At 32.7% G+C, this 18,532-nt stretch overlaps 2 protein-coding genes across 5 annotated transcripts in view; one reads left to right on the top strand and one right to left on the bottom strand.

The window, feature by feature from the left end:
* Positions 1-71: 71 nt before the first annotated feature.
* LOC115886618 (nuclear cap-binding protein subunit 3-like) lies at positions 72-2,431 on the bottom strand. Its single transcript, XM_030905859.1, has 2 exons — positions 2,143-2,431; positions 72-2,078 (listed from the first exon to the last, which is right to left on the bottom strand). The coding sequence occupies exons 1-2, from the start codon at positions 2,323-2,325 to the stop codon at positions 171-173; spliced, it is 2,091 nt and encodes a 696-aa protein (XP_030761719.1). The 5' UTR covers positions 2,326-2,431; the 3' UTR covers positions 72-170.
* A 751-nt stretch (positions 2,432-3,182) lies between these two features.
* Positions 3,183-18,532, top strand: part of LOC115886683 (multidrug resistance-associated protein 1) — a 51,045-nt gene continuing 35,695 nt past the window's right edge. For all 4 annotated transcript variants that reach the window (XM_030905944.1, XM_030905942.1, XM_030905943.1 and 1 more), the window contains exons 1-7: positions 3,183-3,295; positions 3,489-3,788; positions 6,340-6,603; positions 12,925-13,118; positions 13,724-13,909; positions 13,977-14,194; positions 14,304-14,719. In XM_030905944.1, coding sequence (XP_030761804.1) covers positions 3,251-3,295; positions 3,489-3,788; positions 6,340-6,603; positions 12,925-13,118; positions 13,724-13,909; positions 13,977-14,194; positions 14,304-14,719 — 1,623 coding nt within the window. In that variant the 5' untranslated portion in view covers positions 3,183-3,250. The remainder of the gene's footprint in view (positions 3,296-3,488; positions 3,789-6,339; positions 6,604-12,924; positions 13,119-13,723; positions 13,910-13,976; positions 14,195-14,303; positions 14,720-18,532) is intronic.

The raw sequence follows: 18,532 nt of genomic DNA, 5'->3' as shown, positions 1-18,532 counted from the left end.
GAGATTCTGGAACGAAATAATTACACAACATTAAAATTTATTACATTTTTATTATACAAACAAATTTATGTTTATAAAAACTATATTATTTTGTCCTTAACATAGTTCAACTTAAATTTCGAAATATACAAATTAAACTAATGTTTCATTCAAACCTATATAAATACAATTTACTTTCTGTTTCTGTAACGATCGTTGGGCATGGTGATTTTTAACGGACTTTTGTGATCTAGCTTTTGACTTAGCCTACTTTTATCGAAGCCTGGACGGTCAGGGTTCCTTGATCTCTTCCTAGACGCATCTGATGAAGAATCCCCTGATTCTGATTCCGACTCGGACTCACTACTACTGCTACTATTGTCTGATCCTTCTTCCGACTCTGATTCAGAAGAACTCTCATTACTATCACTAGATTGTTTGACTCTCGACCATATTGTTGAAGCAACCGTTGGTTTCTTCTGAGTTTTGATCACCACAGCCACTTTACTTTTGGGTTTATGTGACACTCTGTCCTCACGACTATAACTTCTTCTACTTCTTCGTATTCTGGAAGTTTCTGACTTAATTTGGTCACTATGTAAGGTCCTTTCCGGTGTACGTCTTCTGCTAGACCTGTGAGACGGTCTTTCACGATTTCTTTTATCTTCATGTCTGTCTCTTGTATCGTGGTAGAGTCTGTGTGAAGCAGAAACCAGAGGTGAACGGTCCCTTTCAGGCAACTGAGCCCTTGTTCTGCTATTTAACTGTTCTCGGACATCCGGAAAGTAGTTTCTGGTTAAGAACTCTATATGAGGTGGTGGACGGTCAAATAAATCACGTTCTATGGCATAAATCATCTTCTGGTTTCTGTTTCTTAGTTTGCTGCCTAAATCCTCGACTCTATCGATAATCGGAAGGTCCTTCTTCATTACTAATCTATTTGTTGGGCCTAGCATGTCCCTTAAATCTCTATCACTAGATTTCTTTTCAATAACTTCACTTTGTTTTTTAATCCTCTGTAAGATTTTCTTTCTTTTCATGTTTTCTTCTTCTTCATCTGCATACATTTTCATTCTTGGTACTTTGTTGTTTTTTCGTTCTTTTGGCCATTTTTTTGATTCAACAACTTCCAATTCTTTCTCCGGTTTTTGAGGTTCTTCAACTATTTCTTCACTATTAACTTGTCTTTTTGTACCCAATCTTGCTAATAATTTGGGATTTTTAACCTCAATCTGTGGCTCTTCTGTATCTGATAAGTTATAAATGGTTGGTTCTCTTTCCCTAAATTTAGCATCATTATCCCAATTTTTTGCAAGAGAGCCCCAGGGATTCTTACTTTGATTCAGTTCCTTATTTCTTTCAAATATGCTTCTCAATTCCTTTTTCTTATTCTCTGAAATGCCCGTTTTCTTGTAATACTTGCTGCATTTTTCTGATTTAAATGGAATTTTGTCAGTTATGAGTCCAAACCTGACCAACAGACATTTTGTTTTGGGATGGGGTACGCCTAATCTCCAATAACCTGGGGGAATTGGTATTGAGATTTCAGAAATATCCACAGAATTTTTAGGGAACACTTTTTTCTTTGGAAGAATTACTTCACCTATTTCGTTACGCAATTCTATCTCTCTGTTTAGGTTTTTTATAAGAATGCTTTGATCATCTTCTTCTCTTTCTTCAATTGTATCATCAAGGAATTCTTTGGGAAAGACCTCTTTAGCCTGTCTCGCTGGCATGCCTCTAACAGGTTTAGATTTGAAATGCATAGCTCTAGCAGCTGAGAAACTGTCCAGCCACACTAGATTGCAAGAATTCCCGTCAATCCACTCGATACCATCTGGAGCGTAGCCCGCGAAATAGTCAAGTATATCTTCAGCACCCATATCATCCAAGCCAAGGAGATGTATTTTTTCAAACTTTATTTCCTTCTCGTTACTTGGTTTTATGCCTAAACTATCGTATAATTCTTGAAGATTTTCATCTGTAAAGCTGTGTATTTCGTCGGGTTTTAATGCAAAACGTTTTGCACGTTCTTGTAGCTTCAGTTCTTCGTTTTTATCGAAGACGTTTATGCCAGTTGTGAAGATTCCAGTAGATATCTAGAAAATAAAAAAGAAACACTGTTATTAACGTATATAATTATATTTACTAAATAAAACGTACCTTATTTTCGCTAGTCGGTGGAAGAATCTCGGAAATATCATGTCCATTATCGTCCAGAATTTCACCTTCTTCGTTCTCTTCCAAATCCTCGTCTACGTCCATTTTTTCCACTGATTCGTTCGATATATTGTTCTGGATTTGAATCCGGATGTTCGGACGATCACTTTCTGGTTCTACATCCATTTTACTGAAGAGAAATGTTTAATTTTCTTTGGATTAATATGTTTTATTTAAGAAATTTTCTCTCAAAAACGGCTGTCACAGACGGCTGAATAAAACAAAATGACGGATGACGGAACATCATGTTGACATAACTGACAAACTGACATTTATATAAGTTTGTAATCTGTGGTTCTTGTTTTAAGTATGATTCACACTGTGTCCTGCAATCCAGCTGCGAATTTAGGCGTTGCTAGTGGTCCGCTAAACGCACGAATAAAATTAATTAATCGTCCGTTTATCGAATAAACATAACCAGGGTTCAAAGTTAAAAGGTAATTAATTAAGACGTAATTTACGTGATTCACTATGATGGTCATCAGATCAGTTAATATTTTTCTTTTGCATAAAGAATTTGTTGAAGAGTGTAAATAATTTGATGTCAGTATGTCAGTGTTATATTTAAAGCCATATCTCTTCTGTTTTCTAAAGCTTCAACTTATTATAACCTAAATCTTGCCACCTTCCTCAAACCTTTGATATTTAAAAGTTACAGATAGTATTACACCATCTACGTCAATTATCTACATGTAATGCAATTTTTAAGAGTAACATGTAATTTTCCGAACTGCACACGGTCATACTCACTCTCCCTAGCTTTATATCTCTGATCAGAATCCTAGTCTATCCTAGTACTTCTTGGCTTCTTGGAGTTTTTTGTTTTTGATATAACCGGAGGATTAACATATTTTATTTATCCGTTTACCGTACAACTAGACACCGGAAATTTTAAGGTAAACCGTGTGAACCGTACCTTAAAAACGTCAAATTCGGTCAAGGACAAAAAAATAAAAGTTGGCAATTCTTTGGTTGGCATTTGGAAGGTTATCTATGGCCGCCGGCCAGTCAGTGCAAATTCGTCTGTTGCTGAATTCTGTTGTGTGGAAACATGGCAGGATCTGTGCTGGACGACTTTTGCGGATCAACATTTTGGGTAAGAAACCTTTATTTCTACCTTGTTATTCAATAAAATCTAGCTTATTTATTAGTTTTATTGGTATTAACGCATCTGACACCTTTTGGATGTATTAAAACCGTTGAAAAATACTAGTTTTTGTACTTTGTAATATTATGCAAACTTTCAGAGATGAGTCCTCTATTATTTTTGTTTTTATTCGATTTTACAGAACCTATCGCTGACCTGGGAAACGGACGATCCGAGATTTACACCGTGTTTCGAGAAAACCGTCCTCGTTTGGATACCATGTCTTTTTCTATGGCTTTTTTCTGGACTGGAAGTGTACTACATAACAAACAGTAAAAAGAAAGACATTCCTTGGAACTGGCTCAATGTATCCAAGCTCGCGGTTACCGGTATCCTTTGTGTATTGATGTTGAGTGATTTTGTTACAAGTTTAAGTAGTTCAAAAACAGAGTTTGTGCCCAGTGTTGATATCTACACACCTATATTTAAATTACTTTCATTCGTAAGTATACTTTTTCTTTTACTTTGTAATTTGTTTGAATTAAGATCAAGTTAATATTATGCAATGCAAACATTGCAACATAGAACAAAGCAAACATAAAATATTTAGGATTTATCGAGGGATTTGCAATATACACCCTACCTATTTTTAAGAGAATTTATAAAGGGACATTTTTTCAATAATTTATTTGTTTCAAAAAAGTTTGATAAAGCTTTTATTTTTAACTCTATGGTTTTACCTGTCAGGCCAGATGGATTAAAGACTAGCACACTGAAAGTTTAACCTGCTGATAGCATTGTGTTTACTGAAGTTGAGAAGAAAAAATTATGGAGTTTTACTACAAAATTGTATTTTTGGTTTATCATATATACATAGATCATTTGTAAACACACAAAACTAATTGCGAAAATACCTGGTATTGTTAATCACCAAACAATTTTGTATTATTACATTATATTGTGAAACTATGTAAAAATTAAAATTTTAAAACTTCATAAATTACTATCAACAACTATTTATTTAAAGATTTTCTATGTAGAAAATGTCTCTATATAAAAAAATACTAGAAAATACAAGACCTGTAACACTCTTGCAGCAAGACCAAGACTGGACTCTGCAAGACTAAGATACGTTTTGACTGACAGGTAAACCGTTAAGTGTACACAAAGCTTTAAATTTATAACAGAAGATTTGATCAGACTTGAGAAAAATGTAATGATAAACAATTATTTGCTTACTGTTTTAAATATCTGCATAGTTTATTTAAATTAATAATCAATTATAATTTGTTTTTGCACTACCTATAATTACACTTAATAGTTCTCAATGTGGGTTTATATAGAGATATTTAATTTCAGATAAAAAACATTACAATGGATACTCTTGATAGTAAATATCCTGAGGGCAGTATATGAAATTCCTGTTTATATAATCTCTGTCTGTCTAGTTCAATAATTTTAAATATTTTTTTATATAAAGAAAAGAATATTTTTTATACAGGGTGTATATAAATATGTGCCAACATTGTAGAGGCGATTGTTAAACATCTTTATACAAAGTTATCGTTATTTTTGACTACAGTTAAAGAAAAAAAAATGAAGGAAAACGGGTGTTTTCATGTAAAAAATTTGAATTTTTATAGCTTTGTCAATGTAAGGTAATAGTTATTTGTAACATTTTCATGAGCACAGGGTGTAAAATGAACACCGTGTATATTAATTTACCTAAAAGTATTCAAAAATATTTAAAGATTTTTTTTAGAATACAGAATATAAACAAATCTTCGATTACACCTAAAAAGGCGATTTATTACTGCAATACGATCGAAAAAAAACGGCGTCGAAGACGGCTGGGAGTGACAATCGATGATAATTTTGGCAGGGTCAAGCCTTAGGCGCCATTACTAGGCTCGTACTTTTTATTTTACAATGGCGCTCACTGCCAGTTGGCCTTAAGAATTTATTATTATTATTTTCTATATTGAGTAAAAATGATATTTCAAATTTTTTTATCATAAATTCTCATTCCTCAACCGTCTTTGACGCTGTTTTTTTTTCGATCGTACGGTATTATAACACTTGATTTTTTATTTTATTTTCTCGACCGTTCATTTTATTAGTAGGTAATTTATATCTAATTATTGATGGTAGCATGAATAATTTAATGTGTGTTTTAAATAGAGATATTTAATTTCAGATAAAAAATAACAACTGTTCTTGAAGGTAAATATCCTCAGGGATATATCAAAATACCTGTGTAGGTATGTTATTCCTCTGAGATCCATTCAATCAATTAAGTGAAACAGTTTATTGGCTCAAGTCAATATTCTACCCTTGAACGGTATACATTTTTAATCTCTTTGATATTGGAGATCAATAAAATACAGCCTAACATATTGTGTAATAATGAAATTGCACAACAGTTAGATTGAGTGAATAATTATTTCTTGGTTATTTTAAAGCCCCCTGTATACTTTTTAAATCATAATTTTGACAACCGCTAATTTTAATCCATTTTTCCAGAATTTTTAGTTTTATTTTTTATTTTTTTAAAATATTAGGTTTATTTGAAGTGATCAACTTCTACAAGTGTGAGTGGATCAGGACGATTTTTTTAAAAGGAACACCCTGTATATTATTGCATTTTTGGCTTCCTTTCAGATCACTTTACATAATCTTGAGATATGAGTAAATATATTTCCGTAGATTAAGAGATATTAATGAATAAATAAAAAAATATATATTTTCAAGCCTTTCATAAAAAAAAAATTATCAAAAATACACGAACTATCCTGTAATCAAAACTATATTAGGCTTTTACTACAGATGGTCTGTGATTACTTTGCTGTAAATATCGTAATCTTAAATCAGACAGGGTGATTCAAAATTCTACGCCAAACTTTCTAAAATATAAAATAAATTTTCTTTCTTTTTTAAATGGAACACCCTGTATATTATTTTTTTAATAGATGGAGAATTAAACGTACGGTAAAATTTTAGGTGTGGACTATGCTTTAGGTTTTTTTACAAACTCTTTTTACTATTTCTTTCAGATACTCTCTGCAGCCTTGTTGTTTTTCAACAAAAAATATGGCCTGCGAACCTCAGGTTTGCTGTTCCTCTTCTGGTTCTTCTTGGGACTATGTGGAGCAATCCAATTCAGGTCAGAAATCAGAAATGCCAGTACAAAGGAGTACCCTGAGTCGTACTATTCCTACATTACTTATTTGGTCTATTATCCCTTGGTCATATTGATGCTGTTGCTGAACTGCTTTGCTGATAGACCACCTAAAATTACCAAGTATCCCAAAACTCAGGTAAGTCGATTTTATTAAATTATATTTTCATGCTTTTTTTTAATTTTTTTACTAAAATGGTATGGAAATTTAGAAAAGTATAAACGGGATTAACCATTATAGAACAAGATTTTTTTTTATGAAAAATGCATTTTTCTCAAAAAAGTTTTTCCTCTGGTAGAGACAATGCGGGGACATACTGTAGAAGTAGGTGTCCCAAAAAAATAACAGGTGAAATAAAACAATTAATATGTTTTTACTGTTTATGGTTTTTGTGGTAGTTTTAAGTAATTTTTTTAATTAGCTTAGATGGTTAAAAAGAAGGACCTCTAGAACATTAGTTACTCACTGATGCGTAGTTGGCGTGACAAAAATAATTTTACCGTTAAAACCAGTTGAGTGAGTTTGTTAGAGCGCTTGCACACGCACCGGCAAAGTCGGTGCCGGATCCGGCGCCGGCTTTGCACACGTTCCGATAGTTGCATTTAATTCTGTTGAATTTGCCGGTCCACGACTATTTTACCGGATCGGAGTATATGTGAAGGAGCTAATTTATTTATATTGCAATCGATTTCAGGACCGGTACCGGCACCGATTTTGCCGGCGTGTGTGAAAGCGCTCTTAGGTCTGTTTATATACAGGGTGTTGGCTAATGTCGGTATTTTTTTTTACTTTATTCTATAGAAAATGACACTGAATTGTTTTTGTCTCAATTGAGTCAATATTTTTTTTTATTTCTTTCCCTGTAGAAACCAGTACATGTATATTATTTCGTATATTTTTCATTTTATTGATTTTATGGAAAGCACTGTTCATTAAAATGTTGTATCCTATGTTATAGCACTTGTTTCTCTCTACAATTTCCTGTCTCACAATGTACCGTTTGTGTCCGGGAAGGGTTCATAGTTTCATAGTTGTCGATTTTCGAAAGAAATCAGTACATGTATATTATTTCGTATATTTTTCATTTTATTGATTTTATGGATAGAACTGTTCATTAAAATGTTGTATCCTATGTTATAGCACTTGTTTCTCTCTACAATTTCCTGTCTCACAATGTACCGTTTGTGTCCGGGAAGGGTTCATAGTTTCATAGTTGTCGATTTTCGAAAGAAATCAGTACATGTATATTATTTCGTATATTTTTCATTTTATTGATTTTATGGATAGAACTGTTCATTAAAATGTTGTATCCTATGTTATAGCATTGTTTCTCTCTGGTTTCCTGTCTCACAATGTTTTTTGTGTCCGGGAAGGGTCTAGTTTCATAGTTGTCGATTTTCGAAAGTTTGTTTAGTACATGTATATTATTTCGTATATTTTACTTATTTTATTGATTTTATGGATAGAACTTTTTCATTAAAATGTTGTATCCTATGTTATAGCACTTGTTTCTCTCTACAATTTCCTGTCTCACAATGTACCGTTTGTGTCCGGGAAGGGTTCATAGTTTCATAGTTGTCGATTTTCGAAAGAAATCAGTACATGTATATTATTTCGTATATTTTTCATTTTATTGATTTTATGGATAGAACTGTTCATTAAAATGTTGTATCCTATGTTATAGCACTTGTTTCTCTCTACAATTTCCTGTCTCACAATGTACCGTTTGTGTCCGGGAAGGGTTCATAGTTTCATAGTTGTCGATTTTCGAAAGAAATCAGTACATGTATATTATTTCGTATATTTTTCATTTTATTGATTTAATGGAAAGCACTGTTCATTAAAATGTTGTATCCTATGTTATAGGGCTTGTTTCTCTCTACAGTTTCCTGTCTCACAATGTACCGTTTGTGTCCGGGAAGGGTTCATAGTTTCATAGTTGTCGATTTTCAAAAGAAATCAGTACATGTATATTTTTAAGTCTGCCTAACTAAATTCAATATATAATTAATAAATATCTTTTTTTATTGATGACTGAGCAGATTTTGTCCATTTTCAACTAATCAATATTTTTTTTACCAGTATTTATGTTTTTATAGTGTTCTTTTTATTAAGAAAACATGGATATATTTCATTTCTTTTATATGATAGTCTGCCTGATGCATTGGATAATAAACGACAATTTAAATAATTAATCTGTGACCTATGCCACATTATTTATAAACTTAATTGAAATCAATGCAGGTTAATGATTATATTGTATTAAAATAGTTTTTTATGCCTTATAAAAAAGGAATACGATTTTTATGTATAGAATTAAAATACCAGCAAAAATTTCGTTTTAAAATTTACATGGGATTTCCTATGTCCCGTTTCCCATGCATCACACGATATGTGATACCGTTTATAAAAAAATTGGCGCCGGGAGGCACGTAAGCCGCCCATACTAAAATATGTTAATAAAAAGTTGGTGGGCAGTTCTTTTAGTTTCAAAGTAAAGGAATTTTTCCAATTTTGGTCCGCGGTTATTTCCCCTATCCGCCACCTGGGGTCGCGTCCGATGGCAGTTTGGAGTTCTCCACACGGATTTTCTCAAAAACGGACTACGGAAACACGGAATATCTCAAAAACTGCGACTTTGAATGATTTTGGTGTCATTACAAATGTTGTTGCAAATATTATTCCTAATCTTAAATTGAAAACCGCGTTTCGCTACCTACTTTTGGAGTTACCATTGTTTAAAATTTTTAACCCCCTCCCATACCCCCTTGCCAACCCCCCACCCCCACCAAAAACTAATGGCCAGATTCTCGGGTGTCACAGTATTTTTGTGCCAAATTTGCTTAAAATCGGTTTAGCGGTTTTTGAGTTATCGTGTTACAGACAGACCACCATGAAAATATTTTGTATTTAGGTTATTTATGACCCAAATAACTCATTTTGAATGAAATTAAAAAAAACCAAACCATACCTGTTGGTATTGTCGGCTAAAAATGTAGGTATATTTTTGTCATTAAGATAGATAGGTAAAAGGAAGTTCTGAACCAATAAGAAGAAAACACGTACAATAATTTGCAAACGTTTTTTTTGCTTTCATGTCCTCAACCAAAGCAGATGTTTTTTGAATAGCAATCGAGATATTTATCAACGGTACGCGTGTGGTTAAACAAATACTTTTTCAGAGTGTCGTTGAATCCATTTGATTCATGTTTATCGGTTTATTGATAGGTATTTTTTCCGATATTTGCATAGTCAACTCAAGGCCAGAGGAAGACCCATTATTTGTAACCCAAGGATTATTTGTGTTATTTTTTTAGCTGATAAAAAAACTGACAACTAACGATATAAACATAATCTGCGATTTGTTCACCAAATCATTATCTTACTCAAATTATTTATGATTCATTCTGTAAATCAGTAGCGTAGTTTAATTTTGTGTAATGAAAGATTATACGAAAAGCACATACAAATAATATACATAATACATATATGAAATGAACAAAATTCTTACAGTTTTAGTGTAATAAATAATATTTTCTTGCCTTTAACTTTGTAATTTCGAAAAATCGAAAGTGGAGAAAAAAAATCGGTAAAAAAACTTTTAAGTTAAACGGTTTTATCTTATGTGCACTGAAAACTAGAAAATGATAATAACAATTAGGTATTTTGAACTTCTAGTTCAGAAATATTTTAGTACTAGGCAGAATAGCTTTTAGGCATATTAGACTAAAATAAAAACGTGGGGCCCATTAACTATTGCTGTAATACTTTCTTCTATACTAAGTTGGATTGCATCGACTTACTATAATCGTAACTGGAGATTTTGACAATCAATAACCAGCCGTGGCGGCTTCATCAGCGAACGCCGAGCTCATATACCAAAGTATAAAGATATGCTTTGCCATAGGTAGGATTTCAGAGGGGCCCCACGTTTTTATTTTAGTCTAATATGCCTAAAAGTATTCTGCCTAGTACTAAAATATTTTCTGAACTAGAAGTTCAAAACAACTAATTGTTATTATTATTTTCTAGTTTTCAGTGCACATAAGATAAAACCGTTTAACTTAAAAGTTTTTTACCGATTTTTTATTTTCTAGTTTTTAGTATTTAACGGAAATGCCTACCGAATATTCCTCATTCTATTTAATTCATTTAGTGCATCATTGTTACATGGTTTTTTACCTGATAATTTATTACAATCTAATTCCTCAACACATAGCCCTTCCAGAGACTTGACTCGACTTAGAGCCACGTATGCTTGCCCTTCCTCAAACAATTTTGAGCCCAAATACACTACTGCATGGTCGACTGTGCTGCCCTGCATTTTATGGACGGTGGATGCCCATGACAAAATTAAGGGTAACATCCTTCTTTCAGCCGTACCATAATTGAATTTTGCTGGAAACTGTATGGCTTTCCGGTGTATAACGTGTATGCCGTCTCTGCCAAAGTCAATCCAAACTGATGGTACATCTGTTTCGTACATTTGGGTTCGACGGAACAGAGGCCAAACAATTTCTGTAATGTGGCCTATAGCACCATTTACCAATCCTTTTGTAACGTCAATGTTGGACCGCAACATTTTCACAAATTCATCACCTATTTTTTTTTTTTATCTGTCCTTCTAACGTCACACAATCTTGGACACAACTGTTCTGGACACGACTACTCATGCCCTCACCTAATACGCCATTTTGTAACGACGTCCATCTTGGATTTTAAATTTTGTCATAATCACAGTATTCTACTAGTGTAGCCCTTTCATTTGATACCCATATTGAGGGGTTGTGGAAAAATATGAAATCCGCCATTTTGTACCGGCGGCCATCTTAGATTTACAATGTTATTGATATTACTATATTGTATTGTCATCGGAACTAAAGGTGTGTACCAAATTTCAGATCAATCTGACAACAGGAAGGTACTTAAATTTCAATTTTTAATTTTGACCCAAATAAACAAACAAATAAATAAATACCGTACGGATCGAGCTAAATAAAACCGTTTAATAATAAAAAGTAAAAAGAAAATTGTTTTGCTTGTTGTAAAGGGGGGGGGGGGTAAAAAAAACAATTTTCTTTTTACTTTTTATTATTTTTTTCTCTACTTTCAATTTTTCGAAATTAAAAAAAAATACACAGCTAAAGGCAAGAAAATTTTATTTATTAACAAATAATATATAGACAACAATATCACTTATCTGTAGACAAAGTAAAAAAAGTCATGCGCTCTACGTGTTTCTGATAACGGAGGTATATCAATCTGAGGGTTTGTAGGGTGAGGGTAGGCATACGAAGGGGTAGTAACGTATGAGGGTAGTTATGAGTTTACATTTATAATAATTGCGAATTTCTTATTTATTTTTCTTCGGCTACCTACGCCAATGGCTTGATTCGCGCCAGAAAGAGAATGTTACATAACAATTATATATCTCGTCTTCCTTTCCGTTGTTGTTCTTTCTTTTCTTCGTGAATGTGGGGAAAAGTCAAGGACATAATCAACTGTGTAGATCAGAATTTAAAAATCTTGTTTGGAGAATCTGGTTTTTCGGTGTTCATCGACTGTTTTTGAAGTATCTATTTATTTATTTAAGCTTGATAGAGATGATTTTTGAGTTTAAAATAAAATTTTTAACATTTTTTAAAACTTATGGCTGCATTTATTGCTATTCCTTGTATAATTCACATACTGTACCAACACTTTTAAGAAACTCAAGATAGTACAGCAAGAGTCAAATAAAAAAAATAATGTCCTGTATAAATAAATCAAATTAATAAAGAATTATACAGGGTGTTCACCTCATTCGACACGAAATATCGTTGGAGGAAACTAAAACTACTAAAATTACAATTTAAAATTATTTTCATAAGGTACAGAGGGTCCCAAATAATTAAAAAATATCAAAGTTGTGTTTTTTTTTAAATGGAACACCTTGTATATTATTACATTTTTAGTTTTTACGTTTAAAATAAAGGCCAATTTGATTGGTGATTGGTTGATGGTTTACCGCACTTTAACCTTACCGTTTTTAAAATATTTACGATCTTGTGAAAATGCAGTTAACAATTTTAATGCTTCATTTTTTAGGCGTATTTAAGTTTTTAAAACCAAATATTGTACTGAAGTTTTCCTATTTACTAAATTTTGTGTTGCGATAATAAAAATAATACTACCTTATACAGAGCGTCTACAAATTTATTTTAAATAATTACTAGCTTTAAACGGCAATAACTTGTTTAGTTTAAATGGAACACCCTGTATATTTTACGAGAATCAGATTCACAATTTAATTGTCTATCAAATTGTATTATACCATTTTTTTACCTATCTCTTCTAGTTTTTGTAGAAAATGCATTTTCTTTTAACTTAGACTATTATATTGACATTGGAAAAAAACACAAGATTACTTATTGGTGCTTGGTGTGAAATCAGGATATTTCAAGGCTTTTTTCTTTCCAGAACCCATGTCCAGAAGAAGGTGCCAGTTTCTTATCCAGGATGGTCTTCGCCTGGTTCGATCGCATGACGTGGCGAGGTTTCAGAAAACCTCTGGAAGCCAAGGACTTGTGGGACATGAAACCAGAAGATTCAGCAGCGGAAATAGTGCCAGTTTTCGAAAAACACTGGAAACACACTGTCTTAAAAAGCGAAGGGTAAGTCAAGTAGATAAATTTAGTGTTTTCAAAGGGTGTTTATTAAAACTATTGAACAAGATTAATAAGACAGTTGTAGATCAACGAAATCAGAGAATATTACTAACTTAAAATTCCGTTTTTTTTAAAATATGAATATATCTTGAAACTTTAACAACATATTCTGCAGATAAAATTATGTAAAAAGTTCGTATAAATTCACGTCCTAAAATCCTTCGCTTCGGTGATACAGGGTGTCGAAATTTTATTTTTATTTGTTTTCCACTGAAAAAGTAAAATAAAGTTTAGGTAAAAAATGGCGAAATATGTATATTTTATGGAATTTTAAATTTAAAGGCGCCGTAATTTTGGTGCCCAACGTGGGGTTCATCCAAAATTTTGGATTATAGAATAAACCGATGTTCTGGAGCTCATTTTTCCAACGTTTTGGGTCTTAGTAGCGTGATACAATTACGGACGAAACATTATTAACCTTCAAAACACTTAAAAATATGTAGCTGGCATCCCCTACAATAGGAGTCATACTGGCTTCAAAATCGAATATAATTAAAAATCGATTACAATTCAGACCACCCTGTATATAAAATAGTATATTTATGTCATAGGGGAACCACACATGCCAGAGCACAGTTCAAAGGCGACTCAGGTCACATAGAATTCGTCCCGGCCAAAAGGAAAGAGGCATCTATTTTACCGGCATTACTTAAATCCTTTGGCCCTATGTTTCTGTTCGGAGCTGTTCTAAAACTTGTTCAGGACTTGCTTACCTTTGTCAGTCCACAAATATTAGGGTAAGTAATTTTCTTTTCTGTTTTCATTTTTACCTAAGATGACCATTAAAAACCTTTCTTTTTGTAGGTTAATTATTAAATTTGTGAAGGCTCCAGATTATTTTTGGCACGGTCCTTTGTACGCCATACTTCTTTTCGTGACAGCTACGATTCAAACTGTCTTTTTGGCGCAGTACTTCAACCGGATGTTCGTGGTGGGCATGCGCATTAGAACCGCTTTAGTCTCGACTATCTACAGGAAATCTCTGAAAATCTCGAATAAAGCTAGAAAAGAAAGAACAGCAGGTTAGTTATTCCACTATGGTTCCGGATGAAGCTTTACGCTAATAAAATTGATTTTTTAAAGCACATTTTATTTTTTTCATAATTGTTCTTTTCTAAATTTAAACTATAGGTGAAATCGTAAACCTGATGGCCGTAGATGCTCAAAAATTCATGGACCTCACTGCCTACCTTAACATGATCTGGTCAGCACCTCTCCAGATCTGCCTCTCCATGTATTTTCTCTGGAAAGAACTGGGCCCTTCAGTCCTGGCAGGTCTAGCTGTCATGATCATCCTCATCCCAGTCAACGGCTTCATTGCCAACAAGTCAAAGATTCTCCAGATCAAGCAGATGAAGAACAAAGACGAGAGAGTGAAGCTGATGAACGAGGTGTTGAGCGGGATCAAGGTGTTGAAGCTGTACGCTTGGGAACCCAGTTTCGAGAACCAGGTGTTGAAGATCAGGGATAAGGAGATTCACGTGTTAAAGCAGGCGGCATATTTGAACGCTGGGACTTCCTTTATCTGGTCTTGTGCGCCGTTTTTGGTGAGTTCTGTCTGTTTTTAGTTATTTACGGTGTAATATTTTTTTTAGTATTTTTCTGGAATTTTTGTCACTAAAACTTTATTTTTGATTGACTGTGATTGATTGTGAAGTTAATCACCGCGACCTTATAGATCTGTTGTGTGAATTTTGTGTGACAAAATTTCAGAAAAAAATATGTTACTTTATTCAGTTATTTAATCGTTTTATATTTATTTTAGAAAATGCCTTCCTATTTTTTCATCTTTTCTTTACAATGGTTTATGGTTGCTGTAAACCTTGAGAAAAGATGATTTCCGTCCATTTTTTTTCTTTTGTTGAGAATCCTTGTAAAGCACGTTTTAATAATAAAAAAATGTTTACACTCTAAACTTAAGAAAATATCATCGGTTTATTGTACAGAACTTATTAAGTTATTATGTATTTTTCTTTGAAGTAATTGTTTTATTGTAATAGTGCATCCCAGCTTTAATATTGCGTAAACTATTGTAAAAATGACGTAAGAATATTTTGATTCTAAAAACCGATAACAACTAAAGGAATTTGTTATAAATGACGCAAATCACCTTTATTTAGGGTTCCGTACCCAAAGGGTAAAAACGGGAACCCTATTACTAAGACATCGCTGTCCGTCCGTCCGTCCGTCCGTCACAAAGGTCTATCTTATGAACCGTTATAGCTAGACAGTTGAAATTTTCACAGATAATGTATCTATGATGCCGCTATAACAACAAATACTAAAAACAGAATTAAATAAATGTTTATAAATAAAAAAGGACTTTCACTAAACATTATCTTTTAAGTAAGAATTTTACATAGAAACTTTCAAGTTCTCGGTGGCCGCGTGGTTAAAGCGTTAGGACTTTACGCTGCTATTTGGCCGTAGTAAAGCAGGTTCGAATCCTAGTCAAGGCGACTTTTTTTAATCGTTTTTTTTTAATTTTTACATATTTATTTTTACTTTTTACGTATTTATTTTTGATTAATACAATTTTTAGTACTGTGTTTTTTTATTTTTTTTTAATTACTTATACGCCCATTCAAAATTTCAGCTAAATCGGAAAAAAGTTTATAATAATATAGTGTCTAATGTTGTATAGATAATGAATGGTACGGAACCCGTCGTGCGCGAGTCCGACTCGCACTTGACCATTTTTTTTTGTAATTTATGCACCAAGGGTGTATTGAGGTAAAGACTGTTCAGCCATCGTTCAACGTTACGTCATCATTATATGTCAGATATAGTCTGTCCAACGAGAAGATCCTTGACAGTGATAGATGTGTCTGTCATTTTAATTTCAAAGTAGTTTATTTTATTTTACAAAGAAATAAGTTGGTACAACTGGAACGCATAGCAGGATATATTTAAAATTTGACTGACAAGTGATTACTTCAAAATATTGTGAAAAAAACTGTATAAAACTGAAAAATGTAATCGAGTTATTTTATTTAATAAAACGGTATGTGTTAATACAAAACAAACAAGAACAAGACACTACATACCAAAAAATATAAAAAGAACTATTATTTACTTTCAAGCTTTATGAAACTACCCGCATTTATGATTATATTTATCAATATAACTTATGTACAAATACAAATTTGTAATATTCCACAGGAATAAATAAAACAACATAGGTAAATAAAACAAACTATTTTAATAATAATAACACCTACCAAATTTTATACCTTAAAGGTTGATTAATTAACTTTAATCTTAATTTTTTTTAAACCAGGACCTTTTGACATTATTTTTCTACATTACTAAAATCCATTATTTACCTCTCGTGTGATGTCGATATTTTACAGCTACTCCAGTTTTTAGTATATGTTTAGTTTGATCCTTCTACCATATACGAGATGCACTTATCTACGACGAAATGGTATACAAAATTTATCGATGGCAACTTCATTGGTGTATAAGACTTTCTGCCTGGACAGCGAGTATTAACCATAAACTGTGCTCTGGGTCTACAGTTAATTTTCACTCGATTTTTCCTCCACTTGACTTCAAAAGACACAAAACACACGTAATAATACGAATCAAAATGCATAATCTTCCAAAACGCAGGGTATTTAACAAAAGTTGACAGAAAATTATAACCTATAATTTGGCAAGACTTTGACAATCATCAAAAATGACAAAAATCTAAAGGCGAGTTCATACGCATCGGTGTTCGTTTGTCGTTCATCGTTCCGTCAAACCAATAAAAATGAATACGATCTGTTATTTTTAAATAAACCAATAAAACTGGTTAAAAACAACAAGACACGACGCATGACGGATTTATATTTAAACCCATCCATAGATAACTTAAAAATTATTAGAAACTTTTTTTAATAAAATAAATAGATTGGTATGGGACGTCATCTGCTTTTCTTCTGTCATCGTCTGTCGAAATCTTACCTGAGAAAAAAAAACTCTTCTTCTTAGAGTCTTAGGGTGTGTCTGAGATCAGTTCATATTGTTTAGAAAATTTTAAGTACGTTCCTATATTATTGATTGAGCGTTTTTTTTTCGGCATTTTTTAATATTTTCTTGAACTCTTCATCAATTACTATCCCTTTAGTTCCAAACCTTGGGACTGTTGAAATTTCGATTTCTCAAGCATCAGTAACTCGCTATATTTTTTAAAAACGCTATCAATTTGTATTTTACATACGAATATTACACCTTTGCATTGTACTTAGGTACTTCATACCGTGCTGGCAACTGTTACTTTTGGGTCGGTATTTACATGTGTGGAAGTAAATCGCATAGGGATCTTATTAAGTCGGAGTGAGAGAAATGCGACGGAGTGCTGTTGCGGCGTTGCCGGTACGCCTTTCCCTATCAAGTAAAGTAAAATCACGAACGCAAACGCAAAGGCTGATTTTTAAAAGACTTTTTTTCGAAAGGATAACTAGATAAAATCATTAGAAATGTTTCTGAGCATCTGAAATGGAATTATAAGGATATCTTTAAGGTGTCATTTTTTTATAACGAGAAAACGTCAGTAATCGCGATAATTTAAAAACTCAACTTTTTAACACATAACACGCCATAACTCAAGAAATACTTTAAATGAAACTTTTTTTATTTTGAAGATAGGATCTTTTACAATATGTCTACATAAGAAAAATTCGATAAGGTTGTTTTTTCTATTGAAAATTGTAAACAACCCATCTATTTACTTTTAGAGCATAGCAATTTTCAGCAGTCGTGTACTTTTTTTATTGATAAAGATTTTCACTTACTGTCGACGAAGAAAATACAGCAGAAATATTAAGAAAGTTTTTGAAAAAATTACAATCAATTATTTCTAATAGATTTCGAGATATCGATTTTTGAATTCAGAGTTCTAATAGCCCGACCACTGACGAAAACCAACTCAATTCCACTTATTTTTACCAAAAATGCAAGTGTTTCTAGCTTGCACTTAAAAATTTTCCAGTTATAGGGAAAATTACAACGACTCGTTAATAGATAAACAAATAAAGTATCACGAGACGTAATTAAATCGTGAAGCTGAACGCATGACGTACACCTTTCCCTAGAACTTTAAGTACTGACAGAGGTACTCATTGGGTCGACCGGTTAACTGCGACAAATCTGCTATATCCCTTTCCACGCAATGTGCACAGTTTCTCGATTCAGTTCATACGTTTGGCAACGTGATTACTGTCCTCTCTTTGTTCAGTACATTATAAACGCATTGTACTCTTCTTACATACGGAAATCTCGACCCAAGACTAACCGTTGCCAGCCCTAAGGCGTTCACGGACAAGAGTGTTCTACCAGCGTCTCTTTCCCGAGAAAAATAATTTATAAGCTTA

The sequence above is a fragment of the Sitophilus oryzae genome, unplaced genomic scaffold (genome assembly GCF_002938485.1).
Source record: "Sitophilus oryzae breed Bouriz unplaced genomic scaffold, Soryzae_2.0 scaffold_494_pilon_pilon, whole genome shotgun sequence".
NCBI classification, from domain to species: Eukaryota; Metazoa; Arthropoda; class Insecta; order Coleoptera; family Curculionidae; genus Sitophilus; species Sitophilus oryzae.
The sequence above is the reverse complement of the archived record's forward strand: the minus strand, read 5'-3'. Positions and strand labels throughout refer to the sequence as shown.